Source organism: Vicugna pacos, chromosome 15 (genome assembly GCF_048564905.1).
Source record: "Vicugna pacos chromosome 15, VicPac4, whole genome shotgun sequence".
NCBI lineage: Eukaryota > Metazoa > Chordata > Mammalia > Artiodactyla > Camelidae > Vicugna > Vicugna pacos.
The window spans coordinates 28,933,985-28,952,111 of record NC_133001.1 but is presented as its reverse complement, the minus strand read 5'-3'; the positions used below and the strand labels follow the sequence as shown (position 1 = coordinate 28,952,111).

Sequence of the window (18,127 nt, the reverse complement as noted above, 5' to 3'; positions counted from 1 at the left end):
TTTTCCGTTTGTGCCCAATTACCTCAGACAATGCCCCACACAGGCTAAGAAATGTGAAAACAGCTAAAAGAAGAAATAAAGCAAATGCAAAAAACAAGGAAAAGAGGGTAAACAAAGAGAGAATTCACCTTTCATTCGCCTGCAAAGTCCTCCGATGGGGAATGAAGTTAAGACACAAAAGCTTTGCGACAACAACATTGTGGGGGAAGGCACAAGAGGGAAGCTGAACAGCCATTAAAGCAATTAAGAAAAGATTAAGGTCGCTGGTGGTGGAGAGAGAGAGAGACCCATTAATCAATAGGCCAGAAATCTCAGCAGGCTACAAAATTATAAGACCAGGCAAACTGGAGAACACACAGGCTTACCTCTACCAAGATGCCTGAGGAACTCAAAAGCAGAAACATTATATTCATTTCTCAGGCTTGGGGGAAAAAAATGCTTCTTGGGGGAACCCTGTCCTTTTAATCAGCTAATGGGGCATCCTGAAGTGGGGGTGAGATCCACCTGGATTCCAAGGCAAATTCTAAAGCCTCATGGTCTAAAGAAAAATTCGTAATAATGCATGATACTGATGCCAGTGTGACTGCATTGGAGGGAACATCACAGCAGAAACCCATGTGATGACATCAGGAAGGGTCTTAAAACTCCCTGGGGGTGGGTTACATGACTGTTGGCAAATATGTGCTGCCCTTTCTAGGAAGACCTACATCCCTGCCCTGTTGGCAGTCGGCTTGGCTGTGTGACTTGCTCTGGCAGGTGAAACATGTGTCACTTCCCAGCAGAAGTTTAAACAGCCAGCACACTCTTTGCTCTGTGCTTTTCTCCCTTTGCTACAACAAACCCAGAATGTTCTAGATAGAGGCTGTGATTTCATTCTGGGTCCCACAGTGAAGCCACCATGAGGCCAAGACTCAGCTGAATGGCAGAGAACATATATTGTGAGCAAGAAATAAACTTTATCTTTTGAGCCTACTGAGAAATGGGGGGTGTGGTGTGTTGTAACAAAGCCTATCCTCATTGATACATTTCCTTGGAATGTGTCGCTGCTGCATGGAACCTTCAGTGGCTCCCCACTTCTTACAGGATAAGTCTCAAACTTTTGGTCCTGACATCAAGCCCTTCCCCTGTCCGCACTCATCATAGTGTTCACCATTCCTTAGATGTGCCCCACAGCCTTGCCTGACTGCTTTCCTTGCTCTGCCCCATATACCTTCTTGGACGGGTTTGGATGAAGGTCTCCTGGGTTAAGGGATCTGAATTACTCAAGCCTCTGATCACACCCTCTCTGCTACTTCCTCTGTGAAGCCATTTCTGATCACTCCAGCTCAAAGCCATCTCTGGACAGACCACTCTAGCTTATGATCCGTCTATTATTCAAACGACACTTAATAGTGCTTGCTGAGTGTCAGGTACTGTAGTCATAGCTTAAGATATATTAGCATACTTCATTCTCACATGACCCTATTATTCCCATTTTACAGATGAGGAAATAGAGACAAAAAGATGTAAAATTCATAGAGCCTGCAAGCTCAGGATGGGAATTTAAACCCAGACACTTACTCATAACCTTTTCAGCCCACTGCCCTGCGTTCTTCTGCAGCACCTTGCACGTGGCCTGTGTTGCCTCCCCAACAAGATGCTAGAGCCCTGGAAGGCAGGGAGCCTTTCTAGACCTGTTATCTTCCCTGGCATCGAGCCCCACAGCTGGCCCACTAGCTCCCCGCCAGGATCTGCTAGTTGATTGAAAATTCTACGGGTCACTTCATTTCATTCATTTCTTTGCCCCCAGGGAGAATAGAAGCAAAGTCATCTCAGAGAAAACGTCTTCCCTAGAAGACCTGTTATGCCGTAGGGGAGGATTCCTGATGTCTGGCTCAGGTCTCTCCTGCTGCAATGTTGACTTGTTTTCATTTGTTTCAGGCTTCCATGAAGATGGATAGCAGAGGAGCAGCTCTTAAGGTAATAACTATTATTATTATTATTATTATTATTATTATTATTATTATTATTATTATTATTTTATTAATCATTATTTAGATCATTATTTTATTAACTCCTTCCTTATTTGAACTCTGCCTAGTTCTCTAAAAATATATGATGGCTAATAAAGGACCATAAAATACAACAGAAGACACACAAAAAGTGAGAAAGGATGCCCCAAACACACTGTTAAATAAAGAGAAAGCACGTTGCAGAATATTATCAAAATTTAAAAAAATAGATCTGAACTAATTTTAAGACAGTGGTTACTGCTAGGATTGGCGGGGAGGCAGGAAACAGCCCAGAGGACGATGGGCATTTCTACTTTATGTGTAATGTTTTATTGACTCAAAGCAAATATAACAAAATATTAACAGTTGTCAATTTTGTATGGCAAGTACCAGGCATAGCATTATTTTATGTGCTTTTCAGAATATTAAAAGTTTTGGAAGTTTAAGAAAAAGAGAAAGGTAGAAAGAAAAGATTTGGAAGACTGTCTTAGTGTTGTACTTACTTGCTCTAGGGGGCCACTGATTTATCTCTAAGCTCCCTACAAGGCAATATAAAAAAAGGAGCCAGGTCAATTCTGCCGTTCACAGTGTCATGAGTGTTTCCAGGTGAAAACAAATCTAGGCTTTGGAGGAGCCCGGAACCTGGTACTGAGAACCCCAGAAGTCATGTTGGTTCCAGTGGGTTACAGCAGGGGGTCGGGATTCTGGGAGTGTGCGTGTGTGATTGTGGGGGCAGAGCTTCTGTTACAAATCTGCATACATGTAGCTCTTTACCCAAACTGTACGAGTGACTCAGGTAGGGGCCACTGAGTTCTGCTGCGGTGGGAGATCATGAACAGTCTCCTGGTGACAGCCTTGCCGCCAGCCAGTGACTTTTAAAAATGGCATCCCCAGGCCCCGTTCATAAAGCAGTTCCTTCAGGAGCCCCACTGCTGTAAGGCAGGCCCCAGCTCTCTGCCCACCTGGCCTGGCCCAGGGATGAGTCAAAGGGCCATATGTCCTTAAAGCAAAGAAATGCCAGTACTCCTGCCCTTGGCCAAGGCTGCGACAAATGCAGGGAGGAGGGGAGGTAGGGACTGTGCTGCCCACAGGCGCCCAGGAAGGTCCCCAGTGTCTTCTTCCCCTTGTGAGGTAACAGCGACCAGGCTGGCAGCAGAGGAGCCTGGGCACTGGGCTCTCTAGACGGCCATCCCTCCTCCTCTGCGGGTGCACCCAGGGGGACTCGCTGTTCTGCCAGGGTTTTCCTCAGAAAGCATTTGGAATCGGCTCCAGCCCACAAGCACAGTGATACAGGCACCAGGGTCAGCTCCAGGGGATGTGCCCAGGAGTGTAGCCTACAAAACATTTGAGGCAGGTGTAACCAAATCTCCAGCCCCCACCACCCCCTGCCAAAAAAGAATTCAAGAATGTTTGCCCATACTGCCCACACTTCCTGCTCTGTCCCCTGGATGCACTGCTTGGGAGCCGAGCGAGCTCCATCGTAAGCCCACGGAGTCTGAGGCTGACATTTTACAGTCAGTTAATGTGGCTCTTGGAAGTCTCTCTCTTTTCCTCCCTTAGGGCAATAATTAGCAAAGAGAACCAATTGCATGTTCAGGCCTCTCCAGAACACTTGCTCTCTGACAGCCACACTTCAGAGCAAAGGTCCTGGAGCCAGAATCCAGGCCCGCCACTTGGTAAGTGGCACATTCCTTCAACTTGCTACGTCCTCATCTGCAAAGTAGAAATAATGTTAATGATGCACTAGTGGCACTGGGTTGTTGTGGGAAAATGCCTTCGTGCGCTTGTGCCAATTATAAATGTTAGTTCCTATTGTGATTTGGGTGGGTGATAGTGGCATTTCTTTTTTTAAATTTTTTTTATTGAAGTGTAGTTGATTTACAATTAGATTCAGGTGTACAGCAAAGTGATTCAGTTATATATTTACATACACATATATATTTTTTCTTTTTAGATTCTTTCCCATTATATGTTATTACAAGATACTGAATATAGTTCCCTGAGCTATACAGTAGGTCCTTGTTGTTCATCTATTTTATATATAGTAACGTGTGTCTCTTAATCCCCAGCCCCTAATTTATCCTTCCCCGCTCTTTCCCCTCTGGTAACCACAGTTTGTTTTCTACGTGATGGTGGCATTTCTAAATTCTCCCCCCGCCTTCTATCCTCCAGACAGGATGTCCTCAGTTCCTTTGTGACTTGATCCTCCACTGCTCGAAATGCTTTAAGGGGTCTGTACTGAGCAGTGAACTGTCCCACCTTCTCAGGGTAATGCAAGCTCACACATATTCTACTTCAGTCTGGGCCTCTAGACAGTTTCCTGGGTCAGACGGTTTGAAGGGTTCTGAGGTGTGTATCACTGAGTGTCAGTTTCATAGTGACAGCCCCAGGACCCCAAGCCCTGCAGCTGCCTTCTGGGGAGGGCATCCCCTTCTTCCTGTCTACCCCAACCCTCTCTGCCGTCTCCAGGGGAGATCGAAGATTGGAATTCAGCTCACCCTGAAGGATGGGCCTTGAGAAATGTTCTCTCAGCTCTTGCTTTGAGGAGAGGTTCTGTGAGCTGAGCTGGCTGGTGGTTGCCTTGGTCAAGTTCTGTGGGACAAGTCATCTCTGAGGTGATCAGAGAGACTCATTGGGAGTGCCTAGGGACCCTCGCTAAGCTCCCTGCCTCCCACAGCTGGGTTGCCCTCATTAGCATGCCGGCACCGAGGGCCCCTGGGAGCCACGCTGTACGGATTATCCAGAGCTAAGAGAAATCCCCAAATTCACAGTTACAGGCTCCAGGAACAAAAGAGAGCTGGAAATTTGGTGGGTAGGAAGGGGCCCTGACTACCAGACAAGCAAATGTTACTCATCTTCCAGTGTAAAGATTCTCCAGCTTTCTCGTATCTGGACCCCTTTTCACTCCTAACATGATTGAGGACTCCAAAGAACTTTTATTTCTGTGGGTTGTAGCTGTTGATATTTATGGTATTAGAAATTAAAACTGAGAAATGTTTCAAAGATTCATTTATGTATAAAATCACCCTAAAAAGCCCATTACGTGTTAGCACACACAGCATATTTTTATGAGAAAGGGCAATGTTTTCCAAGGCAAAATGAATCAACGAGAAGAGTGGCATTGTTTTGCATTTTTGCAAATCCCTTTAGTGTCTGGCTTAATAGAAGACAGCTGGATTCTTGCCTCTGCTTCTGCATTCAGTCTTTTGTGATATTGCACATTATGTAGCTTCTGGAAGATGCCAGTGTGCACTCCTGAGAGAATAAGAGTGAAAAAGGCAAATCGTATCTTAGCATGATTTTGAAAATAATTTTGACCTAGGGATCTCCGAACCACACTTTGAGAACTATTGTTCTAGTGAACAATGGAAATAACCCTTCAAAGGTTCCAGAAGCTCCTTGTAACTTTGTGGCTTCTCTCCTATTTACTCTTTACCTAACCCTGGTCTGTATCTTAGCACCTTCCCAGATTAAAAACCCTTCCAATGTGCCAGGCACTGTGCTAAATGCTATAGAGACACAAAGAAGAAAAAGCCAAACGCTGGGCCTGGAGATCAGCACTGCATTGCCTGCCCCAGGCTCAGAGGACGTGGGGCTCAGCCTGCAAGTTAAGGAGAGGCCAGGGCCCCTTCCAGGGTGGGGCCGAGAGAGACGCGTGCAACACGGTTAAAGAGCCCAACAGCGCTGGCGATGATGTGCTGAGTGGGCTGAAGCAATCAGGAAAGTCTTCGTGGAGGAGGTGGGATTAAGGGGCTAATTCGATCTTCCTGGCACCTTGCAGCCTGAGAGAAGGGCGGGGCTGAGTGGTAGTTAACATGAGACAGAGAAAGGAAACTGACCTGTTGGATGAAGGCGCTGGGAAAGAAATCTTAGCTGGGAGCAAGAGGGCGGGGGTCAAAGGCAGATCTCCTGCATCTGGGGCCCCTGCATTCTCCAGGGTGTGAACTCTGGCCTATTGTGGATGGGCAGAGCTTCATTGGGACCTCCTAGCAGCTCCCCAGGTGCCTCCCTGCCATGAAAATCAGGGCCGTGAGGACTCTCAGGATCCAGCATCAGGTTGGGCCCCTCACCCCTGGGTTCTGGAAGCCACGTGCCCTCAGGGGCCTGCCTGGGGCTTTCTCACCTTCTTCTCTGACCCAGTTAGCACAGTCCTGTGGCCAGTACCAGGCTCCTTGGTTCTACATTTAAGGCCAGCATTCTTTTCACTGCACTGCTCGCTTCCTTGGATAGCTGTGGAACTAGAAAGAGAGGAGAGAAAGAGAAAGAAGGAAGGAAGGGAGGAAGGCAGAAAGATGAGAAAAAGAAATGAAAAGAAAAAGAAATAATACTGTTAGACAAGAATAATCTTTAAGTCCTTTCTGGCTTGGGAGTTCAACAAATCTTGTTTACGGTGTGCTAAGTGCCAGCCCAGTGCTCTGGCAAAGCTCTTGGTCATCCCATCCTAAGTGAAGTGTGTGTAGATGAGGCAGCTCCCTCGGCAGACCTTCCACTGCATCAGCCTCCAGAGGAGCGGAGACTCCAGAGATGCTGCTAAGGCTCCAGCATTTTCCGAAAACGCAGCCGGGAAAGCTTGAAAACTTCTCTGCAATGACGTGAGTTCCAGAAGTCGAGATGCTTCCTTACCCCAGCGAGACTGTGAACCTCTCCCTCATTGTCCTTTCTCTTTCTGCTGCTTCATCCTTGCATCCCCCAGAATCAGGCATGACCCCCAGGTAGAGAGAAGGACCCGTATCAGCCCTTCCACATCTCCTGGTACAAGGTCCAGGGGCACCTGTTGTCGAACGAGTGGTTAGTGGTACATAAAGCAGCGCGATCAGGTAGGATGTGTAGGAGTGATTGTGTCAGGCGAGTGTGGGGAGGTGGGGGATTAATGAATTAGGGACCAAATAGGAGTGGATGGAGACTGTAGAAGGCTGGAATGAAGCTGATTGACGATCTACACCTCGTAGATCAACCACCTTCCCGTGGAGACTGAAGTCTGTGTGGACCACAATATGCAGATTGGCGGGGAAGCCATCCTCCTCACAAGCTGGAGAGAGCCCCTGTTTGGGGGCGCCAGATAAGAAAGCAGCCTCAAGGGAAAAACAGATCAAGGAAACAGTAGGGGCCATTTGCTTTTCTACCTTGTTCCTCTTTCTCCAGGTGCCGTGGTCTCTGATTAGCTCTGTGTCTTGCTGGGTGATTTAACAGATTTTTTTTTTTTAACTTACTGACAAGGAAGCTCCAAACTTCCAATAAACCTGCCGGGAACCAAGGAAGGAGCCACAAGGGTGTTTGTGAAAGCGCAGCTCTCTGGGGAAGCTGCAAAGATTTGTGCGTTAATAATTCCTTTCCAGTCCTGCTGCAATCTGGCCAGCTCTGACTTACCCCAGAGGGTAGTGGGACTTTGGCCAGAGGAGGGAGTTAGGGTCCAACCCGGATGGGAGGCAGGAACAATGGCCTGAGCCTCGGTCATTTTTGGGAGCCCAAACCCCGGGAGTGGAGCCAAGCCACGTCTGGGGAGGCCCGCAGTCCTGGGCCCATGTTGCTGGAGGACCCACTTGTTCTTCTGCCCATCAGATGCTTTTACAAAGGAGACTCGGATCCAGGGGAGAGCCATGACTTGCTACGGGTGGAGCCGATTCCCCTGTCCACAGCCGCCTCCTCCCGCACATGTGGTCCTGCTGTTCTGTGGGAGCAGAGGTGATGCTGCACGTTGCCATGAATGTGGGGAAACGGGCCTTCTCATACACGGCTGTAGCAGTATGGATCAGTAACCTTGGCGGCACACCCGATAAAGCCTTCAACAAGTATGTGCTTTATCTGGGCAATTGCACGTCTAGGAATGTATCAACAGGAAATAACCAATTAGTGTTCAAACGTGAAAGTATAAGGATTTGCTTTTTGCACTGTTTTTTATAACAGCATCCAGAACCCTGGAGAAGCCTTAATCGTTCACTGATGGGGTAGGTTAATAAATGAGGGTTCCGAATGCTGCTGTGGGCCCATGTATATCACCAGGGGCATATATTCACAGCATAGTGTTAGATTTTAAGTGGCAGATTACGAAAGAGTGGTACACACTATGAGCCCTTTAAATAAACATCACATATATGCATGAAAACAGTCTAAAAGGATATATAGCAATATGTTGACAGTGGTCATCCAGCAAGAGGGGCTTCAGGTGGTTCTTTTTGCTTAATTGGACTTCCTAAATGTTGTATAATGAGTATATACTTGAGCAAATTTTTCAAAGGGCAAGGTGGGAAGAACTGGGTGGGCGGCTGCAGGTGGGCCAAGGACGTTTCCGTTACGGTCAGGTTCTAGCTCAGCTGTTTCTCATTGTCAAGTGCAGCAAAGGAGGGGTGATGCCACCTTCCAGAAAGATCGTCAGGAGACAAAACCTAACACAGCAGAAGCAGCCCAGATAGAGGGTCCACCCCAACTAAAGAAAGCCTTCGGGGTATATGAGGGTCTCAGAGCCCCCCTATTCTTCTAAAAGGAGAAAAAGCCCACCATGGCAGCGGCCCTGAAGTCGCCCGTCCCCCTGCCTTCAGGGGAAGCCCTCCCAGCGCCTCATCATGCTGCCCAGGTGATGGGTAGGGACCATGTGAGAACAGCAGGTAGTTAGAATAAATTGCATAACCTAAATTTGTCTGATGTTACAGTAGAGAAAATCTTCTGATGAAGCTGATAAACATTAAAAATTTTCTGAATACAAAACGCCCCTCATTTTTTCCCCCTAATGTCTGTCTCTTAACTTTTTCCTTCCTCCATCAAGAAGTTAGGAAGACAGACATTTCTAAGACATCCCACCTCTCTACTTGTGTTGATTTAGGTAGCATGTAGGATAAAATCATGGGTGAAATGAATTTTTATCTTCCACATACATTGCACATTCAGGTGCTGGGTCTCCTAAGCATATTGGAGTAGAAACCTCCTTCCTCTCTGAAATTCTCCCCTCTACTGCCCCCAGTTTTATTGGGCTGTAACACTATATTAGTTTTAGGTGTAGAACATAATGATTTTATATATATATATATATATATATAACATATATATATATATATAGAGAGAGAGAGAGAGAGAAATGATCACCACAATAAGACAATAAGTTTAGTCAATGTCCATCAGCTCACAGTTACTCATTTTTTTTCTTATGATAAGAACGTTTAAGATCTACTCTCTACAAATAAGTACGATCATACAGTATTTGTCTTTGACCCTCTCTGAGATTCTGATGGATGAATAGCAGCCAAGGATCAGTAGCCAACTATGAAACAAGGTATAGCTTTAAGAGTCTCTGAGCTGAAGCTGGACACCCCCCCAAAGCAGGTCTCTAAAAAAAGCAGGGCTAGGGAATGTGGTTCAGGCTTCAGGTCAAAGTGGTAACTGCCATTCCTTTTCCCCAAATCTCTGCCTATTCTATCCCCAGAACTTAAGGGGACAGTGCTAGGAAAGGCCAATTTGAAGCATCTTTGTAGAGAAAAGAAAGAGCAGACATAATAGTTAAAGTGTCAGTGCCTCTAATGCCCAAGGACCCAGACCCCACCACCACGCGGATGCAAAGCAGGAAGTAAAAGACGAAGTGGGCGAAGTGTTTGTGAAGCTTTCACTTGCAGTGATTGTTGTGCTGTAAGAGCCTCCCCTCCTCCTGCGGGGAGAGAGCCTGCACAGTGAGCATGAATGTTCCCCCGGCACCCTCTGGGTGAGAAGAGGGCTGAGAGGTTCTGTCCTCCCTACAGACAGAGGCAGGACCACGGAGGGGAGAAGGGAGAAGTTTCCTCTGTCACCAGCAATGCCACACCTGGTAGAAAGGACTGAAGATTGCCCTTGAGACGTGACCTCATTCATCCCCACCTTGGGTCCAGACCGTCCCTAATCTCTGCTGTTCTGAGGTTCATCTGCCTCGACTTGGAGAGACCTTCCAGAGGTCGTCTTCCCACCTGGAGATGGGCTCAGCCTCATTCCTCTGTCTCCTTAGATTGACCCCTCTGGGTGATAAGAGCACTGAAATCGCTCCCTGGGACACCCTCAGCCCACTCGAGACCTCCCGGACAGAGGCAGTAGTCCTTGGTGGCCAATTCTGTCCCTCTTTCTGCCTTGCTAATAAAAGACAGTGGCCAATTCAGACAGGAAAGGAGGGGTTGGGCCAGAGGTTGGGCTCAACTTTTGTTCCAAGGAGACAATCCCAAAGTTAAATTTCCTAAATGACTTGCCTACTCTCTCCTTGACACGATGAGGCGACGTGGAGGATTAAATAAGGATCCCTAATACCAACCAGAGAGTTTCCTCATATTTCAGAATATGGCCTGAGCTATAAAACAGATACCATAGCTTGGAGCTCTGTCCTCTTTTCTGGGAACAGAGTTCTGCCCACAGGCCATCTGAAGGAGTGGGTTTAGATGGCCAGGACTCCTCTTGTGTTATCCTGTCTTCCCTCCGGCTGCAGCTAATTGGACCAGGGTGGCATGAGACTTAAGAGAAGCTCATTCAAGTTAGTGAGCTCAGCCTATCAGATTCTCCCTTGAATATCAAAACTAGGAGTATTTGGGAGTGGACATTTGAGATAAAGCCCATGTGGAAGGGGAGCTGGAATTAATGCCAGGGCAAATTTAAGTCACATGCTTGTCCCCACTTATGTGGTCCTGGCTTCTCAACAATTGAACGTGGCTGGGGGAAAACAGACAGCCATGCTGACTGGCTTCCCTTTCAACCATCACCGCAACTCTCAGGGGGGCACTTGGTTCTGCAGGGAAGCCCTAATGTGTTTCCCCAGGTGGTTCCCTCTCCCCTCCTCCAGACCAGCATTCCCACCTTTTCCTCTCTCCTCAAACCCTTAATTCCTTCTCCTTCATTACTCTCAGCTAACACAATATTCTTTATTCCACTGGGAAAAAAATAAATAAAGACATCAAAAGAGAACCACCTTTTTATCTTGTCAGCAATCAACCAACCAAAACATGGGCAAGTCCTGGGCAAACGGGGATGAGTTCATTGGTCCCCCTGGATTCCACCTCCTCCTGTAATTGAGGACTCTGCTCCCAGTCATTGTATCTTCTCTCTCCTGCACCACCATTTTTGTTCCTTTCTCTGCTGGATAAGTCTTACCAGCACATAAACATGCTGTGAATGTGCCCATTTTTAAAAAGTCCTCCCTGGGCTTCACTTTCCCCTCGGCTACTATGGTCTCTGTGCTTGCTAAACTGGCTGTTGGCCAGGTCCCATCATCGACCAAGAGTCTCCCTCCATGTACAGACCTCCCCTACAGCCGCCGTTCAGCAGTAATGGCTGTGTGTCATGGACCTTAATGCTGACTCCTAACGTGAGCTGAAGTCTCACCTATTAAATCAGGAGTGGCAAGGCCCCAGTGCATTGGGGTCATTGCTTTATGTGTTAGTCCCTCTTCCTCATCTCCCCCGATGGGCGTCCTGGTGACAGGGGCCTTGCTCTCCTCATCTTTGCATTCCCGGTATCTAGAACATTGCCAGGGACATAGTAGAAGCAGAATAAGTGTTTGCTGAGTGAAAAAAATGACCAAGCACAGAAATGATTTACAGGCCCTGTTCAGGCTCCTTGATCAATTAGACCACACAGTCCTCACCATCCTCAACTCCCAAGGTCCTTCTCATCTTGGCTGAGTAGTCACACTATCACAACACACTTTCCCTTTTATCATGTGGACATTTATCTCCCAGAGTGTACTAACTCTCAGGGGCTAGTCTTGGCCTTGCCCCATAAGCTTACTAGTTCCTTGCAGGCAGCCTGTATCCTCTACAGTATTCAAAAAGTAGATATAGAGCCCATGAGTCAGTGGGTATAAATTATGAGGTGCCTAATGGGAACACTCTGCCAGGTGCTGTGGGCCATTGAAACAAAAGCAGGGCTCCTTCTTACAGGATCTTGCACAGTAAAAGAATGAGAAATTGAATAAGAGACTGGCAGAAATCTATTGCAGATAGGAACCCGCCTTTTTTAGCTACCCTAAGGCTCAGGAAAGATAGGTGTTTCAGGGTCCAAGAGAAAGCCAGCAGCCAGAGGTGAAAAATCACTAAACAATGCTTGGGAGATGGGTGCATCCAGGCTGCATGGTATACCTGGGGAAAAATGAAGACTTATTCTAGAATGCATCACCTGGATGGACCTGCTTTTAGTGCATGCCCCGCCCCCCAAGCGAGTCTCTTCCTCATGTGTCTGGAATGTTTGGTCTTCTTATAGTGAGAAGTTCCCATCAAGGATGCTTGCTCATCCTTCATTGATGAGGTTGGTGGTCTCTAATTTTACTCTCTTAAAACACTACCTGCATCTCATACCTGCATCCACACCTCTTCCCCAGAGTCACCGAAGGAAAACCCACCAGCTCACTTGGGTACCAGCCTCTGGCAGCCTTTAACCCTCCCCTTCCTCCTCCCCTGGAAGGGTACCTGCAGCCTTAACAGAAATAAGGAAGTCAACTTGTGTGGCTGGTACAAGCGTTTTAGCATACTGAGTGGTCCAAATATTTAAATATCTATGATACAGGAAGCGTGGAGAACATTAAAAACCATTTTCTCCCTGCTGCTTGCAAGAGAGGAAATACAGTCCCTGCTCTCCTGCACAGTTGCAAAACTGCTGGCCTAATCATATTGCCTATGTAAAGTACCTCTCCCGCCTCCTCCAGTCTGGTTTTAGGTTGCATTTACTGTAAACAAAGATGTATTTGGGGGGGGCGGTTGGATTGAGTTTATTGTTTATGTAAATCTCTCAGAATGTGACATAGCAAGATAGCTTCCTATGTTGGGTTGATCCACATTTTAGGCCAACAGCCAAAGTATTTTATCTTTTCCTTCATTATAGTGATCTTCCAATTAGCCGTGGTCTGTAATACCCTGATTTTGGTGGCAGTGGTTTGGACAGGATTGTTTGATAGTTCTGCTCGAGAGGCAAAATAAGGGGCCTTATTATAGAAGTGCAGAGGTTGTGCGGGAGCTGAGTTCTGTTGCAAAGTTTGCCGATAAGGGGAAAACCGGCCCTTAAGCGTCCATTCTGTTCTGTATATTAACACTTCTAATCTGCACTGCTGATAAAACTGCAAGCCATTTGCCTTTGGAGGAATTAGTTCTGCCTCACTTGTGTAACCAGGCGATGGTGATTAACCTTTAAACTGTCCAATATTCCCAGCAGCCTCCTGCTCCAGATTAGAAACTATTTAGTTATGACCAACTAAATTAACAACACTCCCTCCTCTGAAGAATGAGATTTGGAAGGTGGATGCATTTTAAGGTGGAATTGTGTTTTGAATTGGTGATCCATCCTCCTAAGGTGCTTATTTCCTCGTTATTCAAGTCAAGGCTGCCACACTGGGGATGGAAGGCTCAGCTGGGGGATGGGGAGGTGGAGAAAGGGGAGGGGGACCAATTGTCCCGGTTGGGTTTGCAGATCTGAGGTTTCATGGGCACAAAGGAAACCTGTCTTAGGTTTAGATTTCCTTTCCTGTTACCATCCCAGGTTAAAAAGGGACTTTAGCTCTTCTGCTAGACCCATGCCATGCTCATGATGAGACTGAGCAGTTGTTCCTAGTGGGAAGATTCAGAAAGAAAGTCTCTCCCTTACCACCCTACTCTCAATCTCTTCTTGGAGTTGAATGTCAGAAAAAGATGCTAACTTTCATGTTCCAGGCCTGGGGCTCTGCCCACCGCAGTTGCATCCATCCAGCTGAACTGCAGTCACGCTCACCATCCCGCTTCAGCTCTCTCCTATCTGCCCATTTCAAATGTCATTTATCAGTGGAAACATACCCTCGGTGGTGAGGGCCAGGCAATTATGTAATCGTGTCATGCCTTAAATCCCCAAATTGTTGGTCCTCCCCGGATACCAAGTAAAATGGGACACTACCACCACCCCACCACCACCACCCAATCCTGGTAGCAACCTTTTCTGTTTTACTAGTTTCATATTAGCTGCCTCCTTAAAAACCGCTAATCTAGATACTGCATTAGCGGGATGTCAGTCAAGCCGCAGTCCACGGTGAAGCCTTCTTCATATACCAATTTAAATCATTCATGGTCTTTTCTTTGGCATTATTCAAAAGATCATAATAATTTTCTTGTGCCCACAGCACAAAAAAATCAATTATTTCCCCACAAAGACTTGAAAGTACTTAGCGAGTGCGGCAAGAAAAGCTGAGGGTGATATCAAATTGAAATTGCACTCATTACATACAACACAATTAGTTGCCACTAGCCTGGCCGGGCTTTAATTCTGAATGGCATATCTTTATTATTACAGAAACAAGCATGCAAATGGCATTGTTCAGGATTTGCCGAAATCAATAGGATATAGTGCTGTGTGTTTGGTGGCCACTGTCACTCACGCTGCTGTGGATGCGAGATAATGTGTGTGTTTGAATTAATGAAGGGAGCAGGCAACATCATAAGTGACACCCAAATAAAAGAAATGGGTACATGATATTTGTAATTATTCTACTTGTGTTTTTGTTGTAAATACTTGTGCTTTTTGTTTTTTAATCAAAGGATTAATTGCATTTTAATAAGGCATTATGATTTGCAGAGCTTTAGTTAATTAAAACTTGTAGTATATAATTATGAAGTGATGCTGAGATTTTCTAAAGATCACCCATATGTTTAGAATATGTATAATTTTTCTGTTAAGCAGTCACAGTCTCTCCCCCCACCCCCACCCCGCCTTTCCCTTGGTCCCTCCCCCGCCCACAGGAGACATGGATGACTTTTGTGAAATGTTGAACTGACAATTCCAGGTGGATTTCTCTAAGTGGCAACTAGAACCCAGTTTCGGTTATTGCACAAATTAAAATGACTGAAGCAGCAATTCATGTGATAAACTGTGGCAGAAAACTTGGTCGACACTTGCTTTCCAGTTAGTCTCCCCAAATGCAGCACTAGAGAGGTCTGGAGAGTTGATGTGAGTTTTAAGTGCAAACATTGAGGTTTCAGATCTGGGTGAGGTGGTGCCATTGAGAGTTAGACCCTGGTCAGTTCCCTGGGGCTAGGGACCCCATCCCAGTGGAGCCACTGAGCCCCACCCTTGTCCTCTGTGACACACAAGGACTTATTTGGGAGGGGTGGGCTGGGAGAGGGACTGCTGAACGACACAGGAGCTTGGAATTCCCTAGCGTTAACATATTAGTAATTCACAGTGGAATCCAGCCCAGAGACGTGTAATCACGTTTCCTGTAGGTGTGTATTATGTGAAGGCTGATGGATTAATTGCTAGATAGATGGAATAGAGCTAAGGGAAAACATTATTAAAAAGTTTTAAAATCTTAATGTAACATTTTGAAGTTTGCTTTGGGGAATTTTTTCATTTCAGTCTCCTAGTTTTCCATTCGCTCTGGGATGAGGCGTCTTCATCGTCTTTGCAAAGGGAGGGATCTGTTTGCTGAGAGCTTAGGATATTCTTTGTTGAGGCCGTGGGGACCTGTGATGGAGGTAGATGCAGGAGCTGGTGGCTGGGCCTCTTGTGGCCGGTGAGATGACGGGGTGGGCTGACTCCAAAATACTGGGCTCCATTTACCCTTTGGGACCTGTGGTAGGCTGGGTACACAAGGGCTGATTTTTCTCTCCCTCTAAAGACCCAGAGGCTTCAATGAGGAGTGTCAAGATTCCCCAGTCCCCCCCAAAGCAACGTGAAGAAGGATGACACTGAAGGGAAGAGGATTCTACAGCGTTCATGCCCCGAACCTGGTTTTCCGGGAGACCCACAACAGTGCTCTAAGTAGGGTGGCCCAAAGCTGATTTCAAATCTCATATTATTAGGTTGGTCATCGCTTCCTATTTTAACTCTGAAAACCTAGAGCTCTAGGTTCATTCAAAGCTTGCTAACATATTTGCTCAGCAGCACAATGATGTGTGATGGAAAATAAACTCTTGTGGCTTGTTCATCCTATCAGCTGCGGCCTGCAGCCGGGAAAGAATGAGGGAAGGTCAGTCAATTATGTGTGGTAATCACCGTAAGCATATTATCTGAGACACAGATGTCTTCTATGACCCCACACGACATGGCTATTAACCTTGGAGCAATATAAAAATGGAGTGGGTTTGGGGGGAGGAGTGGGGCTGAACCAGACTTTCAGTCTAGCCTTGTCCACAGGCTCACGGGGGAAAAAAAAAAAAGTTGTGGACATGAAGACTATTTTCAGGAACCCAGCCAACCATCTGACCTCTGCTCCCCGAGGCCAGATCTGCATGCCCCTCCTTCCCAGGGGAACTTGCTGGAGGCCTGTCCTGTGTGGAAGTACTTGCCTCATCTGAAGACGAGCCTGACAAACTGACTCAGGGGACACCATGGACACACAGTGGCCCTGGCCTGCTACTTTCTGCTCACCAGAGAAGAGGGGAGAGGGAAGAGCAATTCGGGTATTTATGTGTGTGTTTAAATAAGCTCACATCCAGTCTTGGATGGTAGTGGGCAGGGAGGACAATGGGGTCAGCCAGGCATATCGGGAGACCCAACTACGTTACCCAGGGGACATGGACTGATGAAAGTCAAGGCTGTTATACCTACTGGGCTTGTACTCTCAAGTGTAGCCTGGATTCTGGCATCTCCCTGGAGAATTTTGGCCGGAGTATGGCACGGGGCTGGACACAAGGATGATGTTCTGTGAAAGTCATTGATGGATTGTTAATTGGTCCAGGATGGACACACATTTAGGAAAGCACCTGCCCTGAGAAATAACTCTGGACCAGGGACTGAGGATTTAAAATGAAATAAACCAGTTCCTGCCCTCCAGGAGCTATAATATGGGGTGGGGGATGGTGAGGATGGGGGAAAACTTTGAACTGAAACGAATGTTCTACTCATTTCCAAACATGTTAGGGATGCTGGAGTAGGCCCATAGAAAGGGTTTCATGTAGAAGCGAGGAAGGGGCTGTTCCAGCCAAGGGGCTTGGAAATTCTTCCCAGAGGAAGTGATAATAATAACTGTCTCAGAGAAACTTACCCGGAGCAAGGCACTGTCCCGGGCGCTGTCCTTGCCTGTGGTCTAATTGTCACAACCCTGCAAGTAGCCCTGGACCCATCGTGAACTTGAGAACCAGAAGGATCAGGTTACTACTTCCCAAGGTCACATAGCTGGTTAGTGGTAGAGCTGAGATAGAATTCAGTTGGCAACTGACTCCAAACTTCTCTAAAGAGGAGGATGCATTTGCCTGTCAGGCAAGAGGGAGAGCCTTTCTGGTGAAGGGAGAAGTGCACCCAGGGAGCGAGGTGCATCAGGAAGGGCAGGGCAGCGGGGCTGGGGGCAGGTGGGAGGTGCGACCAGCCAGGCAGACCCAGTCCCAGGGCCTGGTGGCCCATACCACTGAGTTTGGCTTTATCCCGTCAGCACGGCATGATTAGATGTGTGTTTCTGAAAGGTTTCTCTTAGCATTGTGAGGCAAATGGATTGCAGAGAACTCAAGCCAGTCAGGGAACTTTTATAGTAAGTCCAGGTCTAAGGTGGTGTGAAAGATGATGGAGAGGTGGGGTGACTATCCCAGGTGTTAGAGAGGGGCCAGGAGGACTTGCCAGCTGAACGGATGTGGCGGAGAGGGGAAGGAAAGCGCCCAGCTCCTCACAAATTCCTACGGGCCTTCATCCCTCTTTTACGATAAAGACATTAGGGTTTGACAAGATTAAATCCCTTCCCCAAAGCCAACAGTTCGTATTGTATCCTAGCCAGGTCTTGAACCTAGTCTCTGGCTCTGTAGCCAGGATTCTCACCCACTGTGGTCCTCTGTGTGTGCGCGTGCGCGTGCGCAGCGGGGTCTAGGGGCTGGGTAGTGATTTGCTCTTTCAGGACACGTTATCCATGTTCACCTCTTCCATGTACCTCCTTCTCCCCTCGTCCTCAACTGCCTCCAGTGAAAAAGAAGTTTAGTGACTTATTATCAAAATTGCACCAGGAACCCCAGCTACTTTTATGTTTTCAAGCTGTTATGAGAAAGTGATTGTATCAAGTGAGCTACTAAAGAGATGATGCTGCAATATATTTTTTCTAAAAAAACCTTAGAGCAGCTTAATCTAACAGGTATTTGTGACACGTTTTAGCAAGTATGATGCCATTGCGGTGAACATGACTCATAAATGACTTTGTTAAGTGTTATTTTATAAAGTCCCAGCAGATGCGGCTGGGTGTCTTTTCAGCATCCACTCCATTC

General features: G+C 46.9%; 1 protein-coding gene across 3 annotated transcripts in view; it reads left to right on the top strand.

Annotated features, from left to right (window-relative positions):
- Window positions 1–18,127, top strand: part of CAMKMT (calmodulin-lysine N-methyltransferase) — a 429,706-nt gene that overhangs the window by 357,906 nt on the left and 53,673 nt on the right. For 2 of the 3 annotated variants that reach the window (XR_012059060.1, XR_012059061.1), the window contains exon 12: window positions 1,921–1,959. Coding sequence is in view for 1 of the 3 variants with exons in the window: in XM_072937783.1 (XP_072793884.1) it covers window positions 1,921–1,940 (20 nt within the window). In the remaining 2 variants the exon portion in view is untranslated. Of the gene's footprint in view, window positions 1–1,920; window positions 1,960–15,561; window positions 15,876–18,127 lie in introns of those variants that run through there. The other variant, XM_072937783.1, reaches the window with a different exon arrangement.